Consider the following 25,918-nt stretch of genomic DNA (forward strand, 5'->3'; position numbering starts at 1 on the left):
GAGGAAAGAACCCATTATGTACCCGTAATACTTCTGTCTGCGGTCTAAAGCCTGTGCTTTGTTTTGAGTCAAAGCCAAGACAAGAAAGACCAAACCGACTCTTTCTACTGACACCGATCACTTCTCACTCTGCTAGGGAAAACATTAACGCTCTCAAAGGAAAAGGTGATTTCAAGATTCTTAAGATGTTCTGGGGAAATTGGAAAACAACATAACTACCATAGAGTCATCTCAGTCAGAATGAACTTTCCCTTTATTTGTTTATTCGCCTCTAATATATTCTTCTTTTTTTTTTTTAAGGATCATGAAGGATTAATGAAATCTGGGTATTTACACTGATTACACCAAATATCCCAAAAATAATGAGTTCAATCAACATCAGAAGATGACGAGAGAATTATAATTAGAGGAAATACAAACAAGCCAACAGTTTTTCCAGAAGGTTACACTCACTTTCTCAGATAAATCAAATAGCTGTTTATAATTTAGGATCAAATTCAGGACATAGCTGTGATTGAGCTCCTCGTTGATGCTGTCTGTTTCAAGCAGTGTTTCTTTTTCATCAGTTTAACTTTAACAGGACTACAGGCAAAGCCATCCATAAACAATTTTAACAGATTCCTAACATAATTTACAATATGAATGTTTTATGATGTATAGTAATAATATATGTGTGGTACATCTGTTAACTATTTGCAAGTTTGCAAGTCTATTTGCTTTGAATTTAAGTCAAGTGAAAATACACGTTAGAAGAAACACAACATAAGGTAACATGTTTCTGCGACAACAATTTGAATTTTGTGCTGTCAGTCTTGTTGAAGTGGTATGTGTCGCCACACACAGAGAGATGTGTCTGCTCTCAGTCTGCTCAGTGTCTACTCACCCACAATGAAGCCCTGAGCGTAGCACATACACATATGCACAAGGACACAGTACGTTTTTATAAATAGTGGCAGCTGACGAATCCTCCCCCCGCTTTGACCCTTAAACTCTTGCTCTACCGGCTGTACCCCCCAAGCTAATTGACACGTCTCCTCTGATAAACTATCTGCACATCCTCTAAAAACACACACAGAAGCTCCCCTTGAAATAACACAATGCATTACTGCAATCTGTCATTCAAGAAAGATCAATATTAAAAGAAAATAGTGCTTTTTATGTAAATTATGTAGTGCCTAAATTACAAATCAGCACATTTTACAAAAGTGAATAAAAGTAGAAAAGTCAAACAGGTAAAGGCATACAGAGGACGTGACAGGGCGAGGAGTTCAGTAGGGGCTCTAATAAAACACATGTTACCTATTGGGTTTTGCACTGGGCAGAGGATAGAGAAAGAGGCCTACACTTCCCAGGCAGCCGGTGGAAAAGTACACTCTACAATTCATTGCTTCCTTCACGCCAAATTAAAGGTCCCTTGTTTAAAAAAAAAATGGGGGTAGGGGTGAGGTTGAGGGAATTCAAGGGGGGGAGCAACAAAAAAGAGCTTTTATTACAAAGAAAAACATTCTATGATCACCACAAAAACTGCTATGCTTCTGTCTATAGGAGCAAATTTATACTCAGAGCAGAGTTTTAACATTGTGAAACAGGTTTTCAGCATTTTTAGCTTATTGACTTTGGTGCATCTTTAAGTGTGTAATCACATTTTTCTGGGACAGAATAAATTTATTCAGAAAGAATAAAGTACATTATGCAAACATTTTTGATATCCTTAAAAAGCTTAGTAATGCAGTACAAAATGCACAAATTTACATGGTGGCGTGCTTCACCTATTTTCTATAAAATCTATTGAGGTAAACTATCTTAAATGTACAAAAACGTATGTTTTCTAATGTGGTGTTGCATATTTTACTGACTATTAGTACATCACTTCATCAGAGTCAGGTTATCCAATAACATAATCATATCACTTTATGTTTGCTAGTGTGGATAATGGGTCTCTATTTATAAAAAAAAGGATCTTAGCTGAATAGAAAACAATTCTAAATCCATCAATGTTAGCATAATTTCCAAATTAGATTTCTGCAGATTCTGCAGAAAAATGCAGGACAAATAAATAAATAAATAAATAAATAAATTTACCTAATTTTTCAAGATCACTGAATTTGTAAAATGGTCTCTTTAGCAGAATGCATACAATATTTTGATTACAAGCACTGTTTATAATAAGTAAATAACCATGTAAGGAAAGTACAAGTCAAGTCTCAAAGGCATGTTAAAAAGACTGCATATCGACATGAGTTTAGGAGTAATTAGTTAGTAATTTATTTTCATAAAATGTGTATCAAAGTATAAAAACACATTTTGCTATGTGCTTATTTATAAATTTAAAAAATTAAGTTAACTCCATTATGGAAATTTACAGGAGTCATACCATGTATGGTTTAAATGACCCATAAAATGTACAAAGTGAACTATTAGCACCCATAAAATGTAGCAGATTAATGGCTTTTCAGCTGAAAATAGCTGCTGTAGGCCTAATGTGAAAAGCAGCAGGAGGTGTAAAGGCTGGTTTCACCAAGATGGAAGCTGCATTTCCTACATGGGCCTCCCAGAGGAAGAGCTTTCATTCCTTCTGTAAGGTTCCCTCAGGAGCCAGGGTCTGAATGGACACTACTGCATAAACACCGGCTCCCTACCACATGTTGCATGACCTGAGGGGAACACACAAATACACATCTGGGTTTCCAGCTCTCAAAGACTGTCTGGTTTGTTGATGGTTATCGTAGTGCGAACGGTTCCTGCCTCTCCCTTTTTTGCCTCTTTATACCTCCCCTTACTATCCCTAAGTCTGTTTCTTTTCCCATCCCTCTTCTGTTTTCTACTCCCTCTTATCCATAATTTACAGAACTTATCAACACGCCTTTGATAAATCAAACTGCATGGACGAAACTCCCTGTTGCATCATCCTGGCTACATAAACATATACATTTTTCCCAAAGTAGTTGCTGTTGTTCAATTCAAATATTTTGTTTAGCCCTTGTGGTAAATAAGAGAAACTCAACATTCTTGATTGTGCAAAGATTGTGTAAATTATATCTTTGAAGTTTGAACACACTGAGGCATATGTGAAAAGATGAGGGAAACACAGAGTGAGTTTGTGTAAATACATCAGTACAGATTTCCTGTCTCAACATCTGTTCTGTATGTTACTTTCAGTTTTCACGACTGTAGACAGTTCAGTGCTTTATGATTTAAACAACATCATCCAGAAGGTACATGTTGTAACAAACCTGACTAAAACTTAATGTAAAAAAAAAAAACATTGTCGAATAAATGGGTACTTTAAAAAAATAATAAAAAAAAAATCTTATGCTTTTATTAAGGTCACTAAGGTCAACCAATCAAGGCAAATGTATTGTTTCCTATTCCTGATGTAGGGATGGATGTTCAGTTTGCCATTGTGTTTTTTTTTTTGTGTGTGTGTTTTAAATTGAGCTAAAGTCACTGTTGCATGTATTTTTACATTTTTCTTTTAGTTTGCTCTGCTTACTTCAAGCTAAAGCTATAGCACAGACCATGCCCTACATAGTAGACATTCAGTTCTTCTCAATCTAGGAGTTGTGCTCCACTCCATATCCCCTACCTGGAGGAACCCAAGTGGTTCCCAGACCAGAAGGGACATACAGTCATTCCTAATACATCTAAGTCTTCATCAGGGGTTTTTCCAAGTGAAATGTGGTGTGCATGTTAAGGGGGACCTATTATGCAAAATCATATTTTGCACATTTTTGTACTTCCAATTAGGTCTCAACTGTTTCTGAAAATAGCCCAAGCGCTTTAGAAAACCACTCAGATTTTTTCAGGTAATATGATAACGTTTTACGGTGTCTTGAAAGTAAGACATTTCAATAACCTCCCGATTGTTAAGTCACAATTGACAGGCACTGCACCATTACATTGTAACCCAAGTGATGGTCACCTGGTTTTACCACTGAACAACGGCTGCTGGAAAAGAGTGTTTTATTGTATACTTAACATCCCAGAATTACTTGCCATATCATTGTTGGTTGTGGAGGAGGCTCTACTTCTTCTGCTTTTGTGTCAGATTTGAGGTCAAAGATATACGTTTGAATAATTGCACAACAGTTTCCAGCCACTTTCATATGAGTGTAAAAGTTGAGTTGGTGGGGAGTAACCATATGACAGCAGCAACATATTTGGATTTTAAGTGACAAGAGGCCCTAAAACAGCTCATTATGAAAGGAGTTCAAAACTGAGCAGACTAAAATCCTATTATCTTAGAATGATTTTGTGCAAAAAATGTAATGAACATATTTTGTAGAGCAGATAGACCTACCCTAACCTGTTCAATGAAGTATAATAGGTCCCCTTTAAAATTAAAGATGGGGGCATCCAGGGGCTACACAGATCTGCACTGCCTTAAGTGTCTCCTTTTGATGCAGAGGATTAACAGCTCTTATTTTTCTCCCTTTCCCACTAGGCTGTGTATCACTGCAGAGGATGGTTTGATCTTAGTAGGTTTTTAACATTGAACAAATAAAGTGAAAGTCACTTCAGGAGCTGTTTTTTAGATAACAGACAAAGATGATATTTTGAGGAGAAGGTACATCCTAAAAATACCCATATGTCCCAAACTAAACAACTCTTAAAGTTGAATCAACCACAGTGTTTGCCTGATAAACCTCATCAGTGGCTTCTGAGGTCCAGAGAAGGATAGACCAGGTCAGTGAGGACATGTTGCACAATATATATTGTGAAGCCCTGGGATTAACAATGGATACTCACTGGTTCAGTGAAGATGTGAACATTGTTCACTATGTAATCCACAACACTCCTGATGTTCCAACACATCGTAATTTTTTTTATCTCTTTGTGTCAACACAACTGTACCTTTTATAAAAATAGATGTTTTATTACTCCCATCTTGGCTCACCCCACCTGTATTATTCTGCTTCTATTTATGGCCGAAATTTCAACTGACCGCTTGTCAAACAAATTGGAAGCGATGACATGATTTGTGATGGTGAAATCTAGTGGTTCTTCATGGATCCTGGAACAAGATAAACTGATCCAGATTAATGAGTTCTATAATTGATAAGAACAACAAGGTCATTTATGTAAATCCTTTTCTGATAGACTCCAACACATTCTCAAATAAACGATCCATCAAAGACAAATGCTACATAAATGAGCAATACCAATATGACATGTCTGAGTAGCTGTTGCAAAGGTTAAAAATCTTACATTTTCCATTGCGTGGTTCAACAAGTCTATATAATGCAGTGGTCTACCTTGGTACCAGACTGGTCGACAAATATTTGGAGTGCCATTCTCTTCTCTATCTGTAATCACAGCGAGCATTAGCCTCCGACTAAGAATAGCTGATCAGATAATACTACTGCAAAGACATTAGTGGAACATTACACACACATTAAACAGCCAAGCATCCTATCATTGCTCCGACAACACAACCAGAGCCAAAAAAGACTGTTCACCAGATGAAGCGATAGCCGTGTACTTGGGATTCAGTTGGTGTTCACAAGCTTTGGAGTTCAAGAACAAAGGAAAGTACTGCTACTGATGTTGACAAGCTGAGACCTCAGAGTTTGAAATTTGACAGGTAATTAAAATGATGACGTTCTCAAATTTATTTCTAAGTCTGCTTTTTAAAGAAAGGTAAGTATTCACTTTTTCTTCAGTCTCTCAACTCTGACATAACCCATCAGGTTTTATCCCTCTTATTTCTAAACTTGTTCTCTTCTTGTTGACTGAGAATCCTTCAACTTTCACAGCAGGGTTGTGTTTTACATTTCTTATTTTCTAATTTGTTAGGTTTATTTGGAAGAACATTAAATTGTTCATGCGTCCTATAAAAACTTTTGGCATTATGTTTTTTTTTTTTTCTCACAAGTTCTTGTCAGATCTTACTCTGCTTTCATGAATAGACTCATTAGGTTCAGGGGCAATATTTGTCTGTATTTTATCTGGGGTAGCAAGTAAGTAAGTAAGTATTTAAACAAATAACGACCATTATAGCTCTGTCCTTGCATTTTTATGTTCTAAATTTCTGAGGAACTCGTGGTCTTTATTCAATTTTAAGGGGCATGACATGCACCATTTCCCATATCAACAATGTGTTTAAAATATAAAGCCAAAGAAAATGCTTTTAAAAAGGAGGCCTGTTTATCTACATGTGGAGATAAGTTGGCTTTTAAGAAAGCTGGAGAGAGTAAAAAATATTCAGCAGATAACAGGAAGGCTAACAGAATACAGTAAAGTTGCTCCTTAACTCCTTTTGAACTTTTAATCCCCATCATTGAGCATACTGGATTTGTAAATGTTCACAGCTGTTATAGAAATCTGTTGGTCTCTTAAGGCACAGACATTCTGGAAAGAATACATGAAAAGAAACTGCTGGGCTAGTAGTTGCCAACAAAATATGAGCATTTGTTCTTTAAATTTTCAAACTTAGGATTTTGAACATATCTTTATATTTTTAATTTATTTTTATTTTCAAGAAAGCCTCTTACATTAAATTAAACATACTGACACCTTCACCTTATTATGCTAGACCACTCTACACATTGTGTAATGTTCACACCCACTTTTATAGACTCAAAACGTCATTAAACATTTACACACTCGCTATTATGTGCACACACATCTAGCATTCAGGCTTAGTTTAATAAGCCACATTTTATTCCCCATCTGCAAGGACACTTAACCTCAGAATGTCTGTGTAAATGTGGGTGAGGGTTTGTGGATGGCCAAACAAGAGCTCATTCTCTGTCTGTGTTTTTATTCATGGGGGGTGAGCCTTGAATAGAGAGACCTCTATCTGTCACACCCATCAAAAACCACAAACACACACATAGAAGAGAGACTCATGGGTCAGAAACTCAAGGCCTTAGCCCCAGATGATGCTGTTAGGGATGAGGAAACCTGCCTGCTGGGCACGACGTGTTCATGTACGAGTGCAGAAGCTGGATGTAACCACCAGCCACAGTGTGCCACAGTAAAATCAGTAGCTCTGTTCACTGTGGTACCGTTTCAGGACTGTGTGATTTATCTATGCTGATATAAGTCTCCTCTGGCTTCTTAATGAGTTATTACAAGTATCTTTACCTGTGAAGCTTCTCTCTGCTACTGGCCTTATAACTAACCTGGAAATGAGAGGATTTGGCTGCAGTAAATAGTGATAATTTACACAGAATTCCTTCTGCACATTAAAAGCTGGAGGCTGTGACTTCATATTAGACAAATTCAAAACTCATGATTAGCAAACAGTTATTATAATAAACTTCCTAAAAGCAGATACTGAAGACACAAATCTGCCAGTAGGCACACTGTAATTTAGTTGATATCTATTATCCCATAATTTATGAGTATTTTGATGTCAAATTTGTGTAATTATTACTATGAGTTAGGGTTACAGTGCAATTGTTTTCAGGGCAGCAGAGCATCCTCTCAAATCATCATGAAGCGCAGGCATTTCCAACTTTTTCCTCAGTCTTTTATTTTGTAGATGTGGCTGTATTCCCTCTAAGAATGGATGGTTCATCTGATGTGTATCAATCTACTCAGCTGACTGAGTACCAGTTCATAAATTTCCAAAAGTGTCCACAGCACAGTATAATATTCTTCCAGATTCCTGTTGCAGAGATTAAAAAAGCAATTAATTAATTACCAATTACTTTAGATGTCTACAGGACATCAAAAATTATCTAATGTTGTTAATTTACTGTTCAGAAGGAAAATGCATCACATTAAAAAAGATTCATCAAGTATTGGTGCACATTTGTACCAAGAATACCCAATCTTAAATTACAGATAAGGCAGAAGATTTCCAAATCTTTCTATTGAATGTCCCTTTTTGCTGTGGAGACACTTGGTGAATAATCAAGAAAATCTACCAAATTCACTATCAAATCATAAGTGCTTGGAAACAGATTATGAGTATGTTTCATTTTCCTGAAATAATATTTCAAAAAATGCTTTGTGTCAATCTATTTTTTCAGAGTCTGACTCATATCCTTGTCCTTATCTGTATTTTGAGAAGCTTTCCAAGAGGACAATAATGAGCAACAGCTTTTATCTGGATTCATTGCTTAATGGATAGATCTTAACAACATGCTAATGCATAAAGAACATTGCTAATGGGTGAAGAATAGCACAGCAGCTAATGGTAAACGTTGAGGGGCAACACTAATGTGCTTGAAAGGCTGCTGCAAATTAGCAACAGAAACTGTCAGAGTAATGTTTAGATGTAGAGTGTGTACGAAGTGGAGTGTGGCGATAATATGAAGTCTTAGCTGTTTCAAATTTTTAGTGATTTGGTCGTTTATACCCAGTTTTTTTCAGTGATAAAATGAGTCGTCTGCATGACTATTGAAGATACTTTTTACCAGCATTGCAATTTATTATAATTTTCAATAATGTACTTGCAGTTCGTTTAGGTCGAAAATGGAAGGAAGTTGTGACATTAGGATAAGAAATAGTGAAGAGGACCTGGAGCTGGACAAAGCTCTGGCCTGAAGGATAGTAGCTATGGGAGGATTTCTAAGCAACCAAAGCAGACCACAGGCAGGGATCTGACATTGCCTTTGATAAGACCTCTACAGACTCAAATATAAGATCAAGTAAGACACCAGTTAGGTCCAAGTTCAAATTAACTTCAAAGAAAATAAGGCAAAAATAATCTTAAAATTTACAATAAACTGTTAAAATGTATTTATATTGATGTCTAATCCCAATGTGCTAGGAACAAAACAAGACATGAACGTGTTCTTTCCTGTTTTCGCATGTATGACTGCGTATGGTTGCATGTGTGAATCTGTGGTCTGGATCATGTCTGTGATCCCAGGTGGGCTGCAGGGGAGGAGCACAACAACAAAAAGAGATGCAGCGGCAGGAAATAGAAGGAAGACACTCTCCCTTCTCCCTTTTATCTTTCTCCTAGCCCTCTGTTTCAAGAGGAAAAACAAGGAGTGTGCTCTACCCTTCTCTCTCCCTGTGTCCAATTCTCAGACATCGTTTGATGCCTTTCAAGTCAACCAGATGAGCTTTCCGGTTGCCAGGTACCCTAACAGAAAGATCTGTGCGTGCAGGATTTGGCATGAGGCCTAATTACTTTTAAGTCTTAGACAGGTAGGCGGAAGGTGTATGTGAGTATTTCTTTGTATAAGAAAATATGAGCTTTGAACTGATTTGTTCTGTTACCTTGTTCCTGGTTTTTATGGGAGCTGTAAGCAGGCCAGTGGATCTGAAGGATTTTCTGGCACTTTGCCACCATCAGATAGGATAGAGCATATACTCTACAGAAGAGTCGAGTCTAAACCCTGCTTAGAAAACACAACAGTGTTTGTATAATATGTAGTTCTTTTTGTTAAACGGTGATGAGATTTAGTAAATAACAGAGTTCAGGCTTTGTCGACTTCATTATTCATCTGAATTGACCTTAAATAGCAGTTAGCTTAAAGGTTAATGAAAGGAAGATTGATGTGATATATTTTAATCCTCATGATCTCGGCTCTACTACTGTTGATCTCTCTTCACCTATCTAGGATCAAAAAATTGCCTCAAACTTGATTTATGTCAATTCAGCTATCAAATCCTGCTTTTTTTTTTTACCTGTGGCAAATGGCCAAAACAAAGTCTGTCTGGAAGTACAGACTTCAAACTTATGCATCCGTCCTACAACACCTGATTCAAAGGTTAAATTACTTTCTTGGCTTGTCAGTTAGTTTTAAAAAGGCCATTAAGCATTCCTTTGATTAAATTTGCAATGTTTGGGAATCATCCAAACATTGCAAGGTCGTGGCACTTGAGGACAGAAGTTGCAGACGCGTGCCATGTCCCATCATGCTCTAAGCCAGCTGACCAAATATTTTTGATTCTCCCCAAAACCTCCTCCAAAACCAGAGGGGACAGTCTTATCAGTTGTTGTTCAAAGTTGTGGCAAAAGCTCCTGATGAGTGTTAGGCAGGCTCTACGTCTCACTGTTTTTAATTCCCATTTAACCCTCTTTTACTATTACACTGTCTTAGTTGCTTGTGATTTTATCGCAATCCTGTTATTATTATTTTTTTTTTTTTTGCTTTACTCTAGCTTTATTTGCATGTTGCTTTATTGTACAGTACTTTGGTCAGCTGCAATTATTGTTTTTAAATATCCTTAATAAAAGTCCCAACTGTGTGTGCAAGTATGCTCAATTTCTTTCTGTCTTTCTATCAGAACACGTCAGGAAATGATGTTATGCTCATTCATTTTGCTACTTCCCGAATCATTTCCCCTTAAACTCCTTCCTGGTTTTCTTTTAAGCACAAACCACAGACATGATCAGGAGCTTTCCCTGGCAAACAATACTAATTACAGATTTTTATTTGTAGTTCTGCCCTGTAATAATGGCGTCTATTGGTGTGTGTGTGTGTGTGTGTGTGTGTGTGTGTGTGTGTGTGTGTGTGTGTGTGTGTGTGTGAGTGAGAGAGAGAGAGAGAGAGAGAGAGAGAGAGAGAGAGAGAGAGAAAGCAAATGAGAGAAATAGTCACAAAAGGAAAAACGTGTTAAGTCTCTTTTTTGATATTAAGCCTTAGTTCACCATACACAAACACAGACATAAAGCCCAAATGGGAACAAACTTAGGTCTGAAGCACTGTTCTTATGCAGTGTCTTTGTACTGAGCTTACAGCAGATGAAAAAGTAATATCACCAGTCTTGTGGTGTTTTCAAAGCCAGATGTAGACTAGCAGCTGTAATATGCAATGCCCCATGTGAGCTACCTGATGTTTTCCTGTTCTGAGGACACAGCAAAGTTCAATGGGTACAGCATGTAATGGAGGAGATTGCATCAATGCATGAAAATAGGGTTTTAAAGTTTACATTGGCCTAATAAAACAAATTTGTACAATGCAATTCTGATAATAAACTGTATAATGAAGTTAAAATGATTTATCGGCGTTTTCTCTTTGTTGTTGTAGATATTCTTATGAGACTAATACCGCTGTGACAGGAAATGAAACATGTACAACATAAATGATTGATTTTAATATTGTCAACCTATGATAACTCTACAAGGACAGTTCTGGTCTTAAAGGAACAGGGATGCTAATCAGAGCATCATCAATCTCTATGAAACATTATCTTGTGCATAATGTCAAGTATTTCTTGTAGCCAGGTAAATCTAGAGTCTCAATATCCATCAGTATTTACACTATGAGAAAAAAAGTACTTTCTACAAAACTTTGCAAAAACACAAACACACAGGAAACACAAACACACTGGATCTCCATTGTCTTTTTTGTTGAAGAAATCTTGTATGAATCCAAACCTAGTATAACTTGCATCTCCTGCAAATACCTGCCCACCAATTCCAGTGACAGCTTAAGTAATCTTGATGAATCTTCTCCTGCTACATTTCCATTTCATAACTATTGCTCCTGACTCAACTTGAAACAAGCCACAACTTCTTTAATACCAGAGTGAGTTACTGTAGCTACTGATTGAGGCTGAGCCACCAGATGTAGCTACATTCTTTAAAGTGTTCTTCATGAGGATTTCTTCGCATTGTAATAAACTGTAATCATGAGATTTTCCAAAAAAATAAATACATTCATTTACTTCTAGGTAACTGTCACATAACATGAAGTTGATAAATTAGAAGAGCAGTTAAATGCTTTTGTGAAATCAGTTTTTTACCAGAAGGAAACCTTTACGAAGTTGAAGCCATGCCTCCCCCTTAAAGGCCTGGAAAAACTTCTCCATGCTTTCCTAATGTATTGTCAAGACTTCTCTAATGCTCTTTAAGTCTGTCTAGATCAATTCTCTCTGCATTGTTTAAACTCTGTTGAAAATGCAGCGGTACATCTTTTAACTGGCACCAAAACACCATGAAGAAATGACTCCAGACTTGTAATCTAACAACCGGCTTCCTCTTAGCTCCTGAATTTATTTCAAATGCTGCGGTTTTTAAGGCTTTAAGAGATGTACTTCTGTAATACTTAGGTGAAACTCTGCAGGAGAACGGCAGTCCAACAGTCGTTTTTTTCATGGTTGTTTCACAACTTGAATAAAAAACAATGTGCTTCAGCAGTTGTCTCAAATCTGTGGAATAGGCTATTTTTCATTGACGCACTATGTAAACAGTACCAACATTTTAAACTTTGCTTAACACCATTTCTTTTATTAGATCATAATATCTAATAAGAATGTATGTGGTTCGACATTTGATTGTTGTTTTCTTCAAATGAAGGGGAAAATGAGGCTGATGACAGCTGACTGAGACAAACGCCTTGGAGAAATCTACAAATAAAGCAGCACAGTGTTGTTTTCCAAAGCAGACCACATTTTCTTTGCTCTTTTTACTGTATCTTAATTTCATGTTTCAACTGATTCTGATTTGGTCAGAATCTGTTGTTCTAGAATTGACTGTGGCATGAATAAATGAGTGAAAGTATTAAAAATGCTTGTAAGGCCAGAGGGTTAGAGATGGTTGAGTATTTTGAGGGATTCTGTTTGATGAACCAAAAATAGTTTATTCCAGACGACTTTTATTCTGTGGTTCCATCTTAACCATGTGATGTTTGTCTTGCTGTTTTTGTGGATGTATTTTGGTTGTGATAAAGAAATAAATTCATTAATACATAAAAGCGATCCCTGCTAATGCTGACAGACATCAAATCAGCTTTTAGAATTTTTTTAAACATTGTGTCCTAAAAACAGTCAATTGATTAATATTATTAAAGTTAAATCAATATGTGTGGTTGGTGACATATCAAAAAGGTAACAGCACAGCAAATGGAAGCACAGTGAAAGATACACATGTGAAATCTGAGAACTTACTCCGCACACTGATGTGCTGCCTCGACGTACACTTTGTATATTTGTGTGTATCTAATGATCCTCCTGTCGCCTTCTCAGTGTCTCCCACACCTCCCCTTCTCATTAGCGGTGACGCCTGAGTGGATTAACCACACACATGTGCACATCTAGCACACACAGACAAACCAGGCACTAATGAAAGTAGAGCCCATCAAAGAGAATCTGCTCGTGTTAAGGCAAGACAAACCATCATAAAACACTAGAAGCCCCTTTGTGGTAGTAGTGTGTTTCTGTGTGTGTGAGTCTTAGAGGCAGGAGCCAGCAAAGAAGATCTACTTTGTTTTACGTATGTTTATGCTTTTAGAATCCTGTGTATATCTACGACATCTGGTTATTGTTTTCAGGATTATATAAACTAGTAATACACTAAAAGAGATTAAGCCCTACAAAAGAAGACAAAAATCAGAGACGGAAATGGAAATAAATATGAGAAGAAAACTCACTTAAGAATTGAACACAGACCAAGATATCAGCCTTTCTGATCTAATGTGATTCAATCAAACTGACAGATGGAAGAGCAGACTGAAAGAAGAGTATGGATGAAAATATACAAGTGGCAATCACAGGCCACAGAAATCCAACTGAGGATGTGAGTGTGATCCAATTTAAACAAACGCCAGTGGGAACAGACCTGCTTAGTATATGCCTGTAAAAGTGAAGACAGTTTTTCTTTTCTTCAAATGATTTCAGAAATATCCTGTCCATAAAACTGTTTTTTAAAAACATTTTACTCAAAAGGTTTGTACAACTGCAAACAAAACAATAGATGCTAACTAATAAAAAGTGGTGTAAATTAATAACAATGTTTAGCCAGATGTATCACAATTGTGCCATAAAAGCATAACAAATACTTTCAGAGACCTCCCTGCAACTACAGACTTTGACCATGATGAAAAACAACAACAACAACAAAAAGGCTCATTATCAAGAATGGCAGAGAATCTTACAGGTAACATGTAACAAGTAACATGTTTATATGAGAAAAAGAAAATCCCTCTTATTGAAAAAGCATCCCTCAAGGCTCTGTGATAGGCACAACACTTGTAATATTTCATAATGAATGTTCCAGATGCATCTCTCCAGCTTTGTGATGTTTATTGTCATGGAAACGCAGTTGACCTAATGTGGTCATTTGCAGGTTGTTTTTGGCAGTCACAATTGTTCCACTGGAAAAAAAAAAACAAAACAAAACAAAAATAGACAATAATAAAAATCCAAGCAGTTATCTCTGCTTTATATCAACATGAGGTACTTAAATTAAACTTGCGCCTTCCTTTCTTTTGAACCATTTAAAATTTTACAGTGTCTAAAATGTATGCTCCATCCTTCTCTGTATGGATTTTGTACTTACATGATTTTAAATATGAAACTTTTTTTCATTTGTTTTACAGTACACAGGTGTTTCTCTCGATGATTAAATTTTAACTCAAGGGTAAAAAACGGCTAAAATGAAAAGGAACATGTTAGTAATCAATCTCAGCGACTCAACACAAGCTAATTCATTTAAACATTTCTTTAAGCATAAACGTTAGATCAGCTGATTCATATAAGGTTCAGTCATATAAGGTTTTTGCTGAATTTGATTGACAGCAGTGAGAGGTATAACACTGTCTGATACAATGAGGAACATGATATAACATTGTACAGACACTGAACAGGTAGCGTCAAGGCTCTGGTCAGGATTTATTGTCATCTGTTAAGAATGAAGTTCTGATGAATTTTAAGATTATTTGGTTTGATAGAATGACCTATAAATGGAGAAAAATGTAAGTATTTAACTGCAAAGAAAAGTAGAAAATCAACTTACAGAGGACTACATGTTCCTACCTTTCTTGACTTTCTTCGACGGTTTCTTCTTGATGAATTTGGTCATTTCTTGTGCAGGTTCCAGCTCCTCCCCATCACCAGAAACCTCTGCTATTGGCTCAACACCTCCTGTGAGTAAAACATAAACAATAATACTTACATACTATGATATAATAGGTACATGTCTTAATGACATAGCTGAAAGAAGTGGAACATCTTCACAGAAGACAGGCACCACAAGATCTTTGTTTTCTTGTTTTACCAGGTTTTCAGCAGCTCATCAACCTTCTACCAACAAACTGATGTTGCAAAATCCAAAACATTTAGAAAATCTTTTCAAGTGGGTATATTGTAAAACTAAAATTACACTTAGACTGCAAATGTTATCCCCTAAGCTGCTAAAATAATTAGGTTGGTAGAAAAAAGTGCCTCAAAGTAAGAAGCAATTTTAAAACAGTTATTTTAATTGTGGGTACATAAGAAAAAAAAAACAAGGTTTTTAAAGGCCTTTTAAAACTTTTCAACGCCTGCTTTAAGATTCACATAGCCTAATCAGTTGTTCTCTAGACAAAACGCGTAATTTATCAAAATAAGTAATTTATGTTCCAGACATGAACAAAATTCAGACTGTTTGCTTTCTGATTACACAGACAAAGGAGAAGTTAAAAGTCCTGAGATAAATTTCTTTTCTCCTTGGTTCAGAGCTAAACTTTAATTGGGATGATTCAAGTTGCTATTTACCCTTTGTTTTAATCCAGTCTATTTTTGTTTCAATGTTTTACAATGTGTCTTAACCAGTAGTTGTAAAAGTTTGGGTTTATTTAATGTCATATAAGCAGCAATGTCTATATGACGGAAACAACATATAATAACAAATTCGTTTAATTATTTAATAAATAAATAAACATACCAACAATTGACACATAAAAAAGCTTCATGTTTTTTATAAAGTTCCTAGAAGAACTTGATTCAGAACTTGACATCTTCCTTTTTTGTGGATCATTTTTTTCCTTAAAACTGATTTTAAACACTCATGTTTTCTCTGCACTGTTTGTATATTTCTAAAAGAATACGTAAAGATAACGCAAAGATTAGATCCAATTTCAGAAGAATATAAGCGTAGCTCTGAACAAGTGTTTGGATGGACATGTGGTGTGTGTGTGCGTGCGTGCGTGCGTGCGTGCGTGCGTGCGTGCGTGCGTGTGTGTGTGTGAACTAGGATGTGTGACGTTGTGATTGTGTGATTTTGTGTATGTGTGAGATAAAAATCCCCAGCAGAATCCCCTGGATCAGTCTGGATTTAAGGAGCTCCTGAGGCCGATGAATTGGACGCCTTGTCTCGCCCTCTCTACCCCATCTTACAGTCTCCTCCTCCCCTCATCTCTCTGTCTCCTGCTGCCTCCCATCCTTACTTCTTCTGCTTGTGTCTTTCAACACTTTGAGACTTTTTCTCTACCTGCTTCTCAATCTATATCTCAACTCTCTCGTTCTACTTCGTCATCTATCCTCTTTTATTCTTTTAACCTGGCTCTTGTGCTTTTTCTCACATTTCTTCAGTCCCTCCTTCTCTCCCCGTCTTATCCCACCCTTTCCCTGATTTCCTCTGATCCCTTAGGATTGTGTCCAGTTTCAGGGTATTTTCAGTTAACGTGCACAGCACACACTGTGCCATTGTGTATGTGTGCATTTACGAGACAGAGCGTGCATGTGTGTCTGCCATCAAGTCTACCTTAAGGTGTCTGAGAATGTGTGTGTGTCTCCATCTCCCCCTCTGCGTCTACATTTGTGTGTGTTAAGATTATGGTAAGCCCTCTCTAATATTTATCCTGGTCTTTTTTAAAGCCAATCTTGTTCCCTTTGGTGAGACCACAGCCTGTGGCTTCACACACACACAGCCACACACTCAACGTCAGTTGTTTGAAACGGGATAGGCCTCACTCCTAATTGGGCAGGTGTTTTTCCAGGGCAAGTTGTTTTTTTTTTAACACTGTCGTACAGTTCAATGGTACATATGAGGGTGTCTGTTTTAACCAAGGTTTAACATCAACATCAGGTAAGGAAATTAGTCACCTCTGGAGCAGCTTATGCTGAAAAAAAAATTGTAAAATCACATCGCATATAAGCCTTATCCTACGGCTAACCTCACACACATTCCTCCGACTCTTTTGCTTCCTGTAAATAGCAGGTATTTTGTCATCTGGTCAGTTTAATGCATTTCTATATTTCTTTTGGCAGGTCTAATGTCTATATTCAACTGTAGACAGGTTATTAGCAGCTTTACACAGTACAATTATTGTTAGGAGATGTAGTGGCAGTAATTGCTTCCATCACAGTAATTATTATTAGGATTTAAAACAAAACTACAACCAGTTGTTATACTAGCATCACAAACAAGATATATATAGATAGATTTTAATTTCTCATATTAGTACAGGTATAAAAATAATTTTTGTAAGAAATTACATCAAATGACAAAAGCATCAAAGTTTAACAGGTTAAAAAAGTTGCTGCCACCCTGATTCCTGTCCAGGCAGTTTTTTAGGTCAAGGCTCATGTTTTAAGCATAACATTACTTTTCTCAGACAAATGAGCATCTTTGTTTGTGTACTGGTGTGGAGCCAACTTACAACACTGCACTGCACACAAGAATGCACATTCAAATATGGAATCCAGGAAATTTAAGACTCAAAAAGACAAACTGTTAATTTTTAAATTAAAAGTAGAATGTGTAGAATATTTGAACATAAATGTAACACTTTAACACAACAAAATTTAATATCCAATTTTCATATGAAACAATATAACTTCTAAAGACTTGATGTGGCCTGTGGGTTGCAAAATGCAAATGTCTTCCCTGGAGACTTCCACCCTACTTAACCAATAGATCATAGAAAACCTATAACATATTCAAGTCTTTATTTGGTTCTGCTGTATAAAATTCATTCAAATATTCTTTGTGACATGAAAAATGTTGATTAAATCACAAAGTCTCCCATATTTGAATAAGTTGCAAGAGAAGGAGTAAAAGAAAAATGAGAAATCATTAGATGTTTTATGAGTAGCTATTTCCATCACAATATCCATCCCAATAGATTTTAATTGCTTTAAATGATATCTACGAAGCACAGTTACGGTCACATCAAAAGCCGTGATCCATGTTTGATCGTTCGGAACATTACAAGTTGCATAAACCAATGCGTGACAACTTTGAGACAGTTTTAGAGCAACTCTGGACAGGCTGTTTCAGGGGTTAAGCTGCTTCCAAAAGACGGGTCTGTTTTGGTCTGAAATGCGGACACACCAGAGCATTCCAGCTTTATTCTGGGCTGTGGTTTGAAGATGGGGGTGACACTGTGCTACTGTGGTTACCGGCAATTTGGCTGTGGGCTTTACGCTTTTTCAGTCCCCCCTCAAGGCACACATGTTCATACACCCACGTGTCCACACGTCGACTCATGTGCCGTACCCGCTCTAATCTGCTTTTGAAGGCACAGATCAAAATTTAGGAAGTGTGTAGCTGTAAATCGTATCTCACACACAGGATATGGATATATCATGAGCTGAATATTGTCTAATATTCTCTAAGCAGGTTATTGACATAATGGTGACATTGGTTGGATTTGTTGGATGATGAACCTCAGGTAGTGGCGAATTCTCCCCTAAAATAGCACCCTGCTGATTTATATATAGCGATGTGGAGGAGAACTCTACAATTTGGAAACCCCACACAGACAGAACACAGACAGCTGCTCAGAATTACACACATAACATGACCTACACTTAAACACATTACATGTAGTTTCCTGTGCCGACCCTCACGTATCCATGCACAGATACATGTATGTGTATGCAAATAGTGAAGGACGCATAAACGTTGCCCATCTTCTCCCCTCTCTTTAATTCTGAAATAGATGCTGGACCCAAACCACAGCTACCAGTGGAAGAAAGTGAAAATAGCCTGTGTGGATAGGAGAAAATGTGCGTGCTCGCTTCAAATGGACTGTGACTTTATTAACTGGGGGAAAAACCCTTGAAATAAAGTTTAAAAAAGTATTACATTCAAAAGGCACGACATGAGAAAATACACTTAAAAGATCAGAGGAGGGCAATGTGTCATCGAGGTGGAATAAAAATGCTCACTGTAATTAATACTGACAATAAGTTGACTAATAATTTTAAAATTACATTAGTAAGCTTTATGCTTTTGGTTTGGGCGCGAATGTAACAGAAAAGGAAAATGAGAACCGCCTGAAATAACTGAAAAACTCAGACAAAAAAACACAACCCTGTCATTTTGCTGCCGGCCCCCTAGAGATGGAAAATATCTTAATTCAGTCAGTGATTCAGACTGACAGGGGAAAGTGTGTGACTTCTCTGGCTTCGGGTAGAAAAAAAAGATAAAAAGCCACCCTATCTTTATCTCCTCCCAACTGCATTTACTACACCACAGAAGTAAGGAGTATGTTTTTTACGTGCTCGTTGCTTTGTGATTATCTCCAGAAATGAGATATTTTACTGTTTTTCAGAAAATATTAGTTATTAATACTCAAGCAAAAGACACTCTGGAGCATAGATTCTGAAAATCGAGATTACAATCCAAGTGAGAATCGAATGGCGAGTGAAGGTGGTCCCAGTCTACCTTATTTTTTTGATGCTGCCAACAGAAGACGGACCAACAGTTGTGTGGGAAAGAACCAATCACAGCGCAGTATGCTGCTACAACGCCAACCAATAATAATTATAGTATTTCAAAGACAAGTGCCTTGTTTAGCAGTATGCAGCGGTAAGGGGTGTGACGATACCTAAAACTCACAAAACAAGTCGAAACACGACACCGAGTTAACAAGAATGAGACGGGATTTTAATGTTACTAAATCAAGTTTATGCTGCAAAAAGCCCTTCCTACGTTCTGCAATTTTTATTGATTTTTGCCACAAACTCAACATTTCCTTTTATCTCTTCATCATAGGAACAGTGGTTCACTATGTATGGTCTACAGTAGAACATTTTTCAGCATGAGCTGCGATTGTGATGTAGCTCAGCAAACCACTAGACGAACAGCCACTGGTTGTTATAGCGATTCCTTCTGCCTCCTTCAGCATCTAAACAGTTTGGCTGCCCTCACATGTTGTTTGCATGTTGTCTGTTACTCCCGTTGGAAACATAAAAAGCTGGCAAACAAAGGATTTAAGAGTATTTAGGATATCTTCTATCAAAACTTCATCAGGTGAAGCCAGGCTGACTGCAACCAGCTAGTGGTCATGAGACAAAATATGTTTTAAAATTGAGAGATCTTGGAAGTCAAGATCTTGTTACACCCTGGTGAAATAGAAAAACAGGTTTTTGTCCACACACAAATAATTGGAGCCTCAAAGAAAATAAGCTACAAACTGAATGTCACATCCAAACAAGGAGCAATCAGTCTAACTTTATTGTATCACCTCAGAAAACAACAACTTAAGGAGATAGATATATATATATTATAGCTATATGTGTTCCTTCTTTATTTTTAAATATTTGAGCCTCTTAGTAACAAGTAATTATAGGCATAAAATTACATTTTTGGGGTGTAATTTACAACCAGTTTTGAAGGGATTTATTCTTCACTACCTCTTCTGGAAATTAAATGTTTGAACTTTGCTCTAGAGCTGTGTAAGACATCTGATCCATTGCATAAGTTTTAGTGCCTCAGGGAGAATGAAAAAAAAAAAAAGTTAATCTAAAGTTCTGCTAAAATGATATACTAAGTTTGTTTTCTGAAAAGAATTACGCAGTCAAACTAATAAAAAAGTTGTTTTTTTTATTAATATTCCTTTAACATTAGTAAATTAATAGTTAAACCAACTTATGGAAGTTGATTTGTACTAATCCATTGATAAATAGTTGATTTAAAACATACAATTATGATAATGAGAATGTTTCTTGGATGAATTAATTCTGTTCATCTGTGTTAATTACAGCACTTAAGAACAAAAGCTTCCAGCTGCTACTGGCTCATTTTAAACATACTGCTGATGATTTTGTTGCATGAGGCGGTTCTGTTCAGGCGGTTTTTATTTCCAGGAAACTACCAGAAACACATTAACACCGACACACACACTTCCTGCCAGTGAAGTGCAACTTCATGTGTTGTATCCCCAGTGTGTACATGTCTCTTTTTGTGTTGTTGTGGTCTTGGAGAGGGGAAACGATTTCCGTAAGTGTTGTTGGAAAAGCAAACAAGTGTGTATGTTTACAGGCGGGTGAGAAAGCAAGATCTGAGAAGCCTGTTTACTGCTGCGCTCCGTGTGTGTATGTGTGTGTGAAGTTTGGTAGAAGCCCAAAATGAAGTCCAAGACTCCATGATTAAAAAAAACAAAAAAAACACTCAGTCACTCCTTTCATACATGCAAATACTGTAATTTTTAATCTATTATTTAACGGTATTTTTGAAAAAAGCAACAGGAATTTATGCTAGAGTTGTAATAAGAGTGCAGGGCACTTAATTTTAATTATTTATGAGATATGTCTTATAAATAAGCCCACCAAGTAATAAATTATAGGGTTCTTAAAATTTAGCATTTGGTTGTTTTACACATACAAAACAACAACATATTTAAACATATTTTGTAAACATTTTTAAGTCATTACTTAGAATAAAAACTTAGAAAATCTAGAAAATTGTCCAACCCAGTTGCACATTTCTTGAATTTGTATATACCAATTCTAATAATGTTTTTCCAATGTTGTAAATTTGCAGTTACTGTAAAGTCTCTTTTGTCTTTGTTGTCATAATTGATGTTGTGTAAACGTGCATGCCTTTCACTTTGCTGCTGGTACACCTAAATGTGCAAAATATGTTTCACTACCAAGAAAAAAAATTCCACAAATTCACATTTTTACAACAGAAAACCTTGCATGATTAACTATCATCAACATCAAAGTTTACAGTCACTATATCTGCTTTAGCTGCCCATCTAATTTCATTTCATCCTCCTCTTTATCTTCCCCTTCTTACTCACCTGGAGCAGCAAGATTCTGAATCTGTGCAGGGATCTGGACATTAGCTTCAGAGGCCAGGGTGAGCCGGCCTCCCTTCCCGATGCGATCACAGAGCAGGGCTATGTGTTTCTTGAGGCGGGTGGTGTCTTGGGGAAGGCCCAGCACGGGGCCGCCTGCCTGGGCCAGAGAAGTGGCCTGGTCCTTGGGGCTTCGCGACAAGCAGCTCCGGAGAAGGTGAGAGACAGCCGCATCACAGCTCTCCTCCCAGCCCTGATGAAACAGGAGGAACATTTAACATGGATCACAGAGAGAGATAATGTGTGTGTGTTAGCACTGCAACAAATATAAGAGTAACATGATGGTCTAAATGACTATCTGCGACTAATGTAACCTTTACCTGGATTTTATGATGTTTATGTTTTAAAAATTATAATAAAAGAAAAAAGTACAATAAAGTAAAACAAGTTTCCAAACACCAGTGATGAAGGAAGTCAGACCAGTGAGGATCTCCATGTTGCTTTCATGAGTGTTGGTAGGATGGAAAGGGGAGATGGACAGAAGGATTGGGGTTTTGTCTGCAGCAAAGTGAGTGCTGCTCCAATTTGTTTTGGTGAACAAAAAGGAGAGCCAAAAAAAAAAAAAAAATTACTCAAGTAAGAGTAAAAAAGTATGTGGTAAAAAAAAAAAAAAAACACTCAATTTATCGGTTGTTGTACATTCCAACCCTCATTTACAGTCATGAGATATGGATTATGACTCAAAAAAGAAAAAAATAAATAAACTAACTAACTCCCAGATACAAGTGGCCAAAATGAGCTTTATTCAGAGGATTGCTGGACTGAGGTGTTCTTCCTTTACTATGATAGACAGGTTGGACCTTCATATACAGTATGATAGTGAGATGGATCACATCACAAACAAATCCTGGATACAAGAGTCTGAAATAAACTTCCTCTGTAGGGCTAGGCCTTATTGACAGGGTGAAGGTTCAGAGGAGGTTCATCTGGTTGGGGTTCAGAGGAGAGCTGCTGCTCCTCCTAAGCAAAAGGAGTCAGTGGAGGTGGTTTGGATATTTGATGAGACTCAACTCTGGACACATTCCTTTAAAGATCTCCTTGCACATGGAGACCCAATATCCCCTCCAAGGTCCAGATATTCCTTTTTCACTTGTAAATGCCTTGGAATCCTCCAACAAGCTTATAAGTGTCTTTGTGAAAACAGATTGCTCAGTTTAAGTTTATGAGGCTGTTACCTTAACAACACAAATTTAGATGTGCAAAGAACAACAGAAGAATGAGTAAAATGAGACAAATTTGACTATATACTACTGCATTTGCACCCATTGTCCTCCTGGAAAGTCTTGAATTGTGAGACATTAGAAAAAACTCATTATGAGTCAAACAGAAAACAACTTTCAAAAGTTCATTTTCATCTTAAGTACGAGGCAAAATGTGTGTGTTTGTTGCATGTAGGTATTAGAGGGGAAAGGGTGTGTTGACAGGTACCCTTCCCCCTTCTAAACCCTCCATTCCTTCCTTCCCCTGCCTGCCGCCACAATGATTGACCTGTAATGAGCCATAATGACAGGTAATCAGCTCCGTAATAATGGTGACAGAGTGATACTGACAGAAAGAAAGAAAGAAAGAAAGAAAAAAAAAGAAATGAAGGGCAGCAGACATAAAGAGATGGTTGTAAAAGGCCTAGGAGATGAGATGGTAAGATATATTAGAGACTGAGCACAAGATGAGTGGAAAGGTGAAGAACGATCAGAGATAATAACGAGGACAGTAGACGAGAAAAATCTTGAGAGAGAGAGAAATGAGAGGGGAGGAGGACAGATGGGAGTTGGGTGACCTGTTTGTATCACAATACCTCACCAGATTATCAAATACTTAAAACAAAATAACTGCAGGTTTCTGTGGAAACTTGGCAGGCTGAAGCACACACCCACTGACACAGACATTTCACATACTGTTGAACAATATTTAATATATTTAAGCCTGAAGTGCTGGGATTCGTCGCTGAGAGGGAGAGGAAGCAAACAAAGCAGAACAGGTTTGGACTGAGGGGTAGGACAAGAAATGAAGACAAATTGTCTTAACTTGTAGACTATACAGAAGGTAATGCACATTAATTTTAACAAGTATTGGATCAAATGATTATAAGAAATCACCATTTTATGAGCAAACTATAAATAAAAGCAGCTATAAAAACAACTTCTTCTGAGATTTCATTTGAAATAGTAGGACTTGGTGGTTAATCCTTTATTATATTTTATTTAATTTTTAATTGCTGCTGGAAAATTGTGATTTAATTTTGCCTGTTATTGAATCACAGCAAGCACACTTTACTGGGAGCTTTGAATATGCATGTTGGGTTCATTAGCTTTCTCTGACCAAAACTGTCCTTTAGGAGTCAGTGCAGATTTTCCTCTGAAGTGCCCATTCAGTGCCCATTGGAGACATTTATTGTGTTACCAAGGAAAAAAGTCAAACATGTTGACATATTGGTTTCATGCACCAAAAAAACAACAACTGCCCATCTGGCCTGATCATGCCACTTTCTACTTTTCAAACATTTGCTAAACCTAAAAGCATTCCAAAAACATTCAGGACACCACGTCTCACAGAGGAAAATCCTGGGTGGGACAGCAATGTCGCTGAACTGGCATGGATAGCAACAACCCTGAAATGCTCCCAAAGAGACAGGTAAAGGTTCAGAAAGTGATATCCCAGTTCTGACATCCCCATCAAGACTGGGAAAGTCATTTTGGAGACCGGAGTTACGCTTCTGTGACAACAATGTATCCAGTCTGTTTCCAAGGGAAACATCATTCACTTTAACTAAATGAGGGGAATCCTTTATCTGAAAGAATGTTTAAAAACAGGATTTGGTATTACATAATTGCTTCATTCATTGTCGATAAGAGGAAATTTTATCGACAATCAAATAGCTTGTTTTGGTTATGTAACACCAAAACAGGATTTGGTATTACGTAGCTCGTTCACTGATTGTTGATAAAATAAAATTTTAGGATGAGACAAGATTATTTATATATAGCAGTATTCATGAGAAGTGTTTTACAGAAAAAAATATCTAATGAACTGAGAATAAAAGAAAAACTTAAAAAAGACGAGATGCATCACATAAAAGCATAAAACCATAGACAATATTATAATACAAACAAACAACAATATGACATAATTTAAGACATTAGAAAGAGGAAACATATCCTGCACATCTCAGGTTTCCAGGCAGAGGAGAACAGAATAGAAATTCCACAGCTGTGGTTTTTCTCCAGTAAATCCCGGTCAGATTCATCTTCATATGCAGATCCTGCGTATGGAGCTGGTTCCTGTTTTTTGGAACCACCTGATGAGGTGGTACAAGCCCGACATAGCCAGGTATTTTTCAAGCGAATTGATTGGCAGCAGAATGAATTGTTTGATTGCCCTGTGGTTTTACTTACAAGGACAACTATGATGGTTTCAATCTACAGTCAGACCATCATCATAGTTGGCAAGATGTCATGCTGCAAAACAATAATTGCATGGTCAAATCTTTAGATCCAAACCTCTTTAGGAATTGTAGCAGAAAAGCGCATAGCTTCAACTAGGCGGGGAAACCCGCACCGAACAAATAAATCTAGAAATTTAGGAGAAATTAGAGAAAGTTGCAGGATTGGAGCTCTCAAGGAAAATAAAATGACAAGGGACTGAAAGCAGCTGTGAGGAAAATTGGGACTTTGAGCAAAAGTGATTGTAACATTACAAGCTTAGAAATAAACCTTGTTCTGAATTACAGGTCTAATTTACCAAGATTAAGCAGAACAAAATTAGAGAAAGTGTCACTTATGGATCATATATTGGATGTCTAAAAATTGTTTTTATTGTTATAGTATATGTGTTAGTGCTTTATTCTCGTTATAATTTACAGTCATTCTGATCCAGCCTGGAAGAATTTAAGCATTCATAGAAACCCTGTGTAAGGGATTAAGGGATTTAAAAGCTTTACAGTTGCCAAAACATTGTATAGTGGTTTTAAACACTCATAGAAAGAATTTTACAGCTTTGGAAAGTCATCACAGCAGCAAATATTTGTCTAAAATCACAGAGATTGAAAAATAAACAACGGAAACGTGTGCGTAACAAAAGGCTGACCACAAGGTTTGCCAGTGTCAGTCTGAATGGATTTAGATGCCAAAGTGTCCAATATGGTAATATGAAAGGACATTGATCATAAAAATAAGTAAATAAATGCAATTCTTAATTTTTATAAAACCAGTACCTGG

General features: G+C 36.9%; 1 protein-coding gene across 1 annotated transcript in view; it reads right to left on the bottom strand.

The window, feature by feature from the left end:
- Nucleotides 1-13,918: 13,918 nt before the first annotated feature.
- The window catches only part of bbs9 (Bardet-Biedl syndrome 9), a 103,145-nt gene continuing 91,145 nt past the window's right edge, over nucleotides 13,919-25,918 (bottom strand). Inside the window, exons 21-23 of the mRNA XM_016663392.1 lie at nucleotides 21,648-21,897; nucleotides 14,668-14,775; nucleotides 13,919-14,006 (exon numbers count right to left, since the gene is read on the bottom strand). Of these exons, the coding sequence (XP_016518878.1) occupies nucleotides 13,993-14,006; nucleotides 14,668-14,775; nucleotides 21,648-21,897 (372 nt within the window). The 3' untranslated portion in view covers nucleotides 13,919-13,992. The remainder of the gene's footprint in view (nucleotides 14,007-14,667; nucleotides 14,776-21,647; nucleotides 21,898-25,918) is intronic.

The sequence above is a fragment of the Poecilia formosa genome, unplaced genomic scaffold (genome assembly GCF_000485575.1).
Source record: "Poecilia formosa unplaced genomic scaffold, Poecilia_formosa-5.1.2 Scaffold418, whole genome shotgun sequence".
Lineage (NCBI taxonomy): Eukaryota > Metazoa > Chordata > Actinopteri > Cyprinodontiformes > Poeciliidae > Poecilia > Poecilia formosa.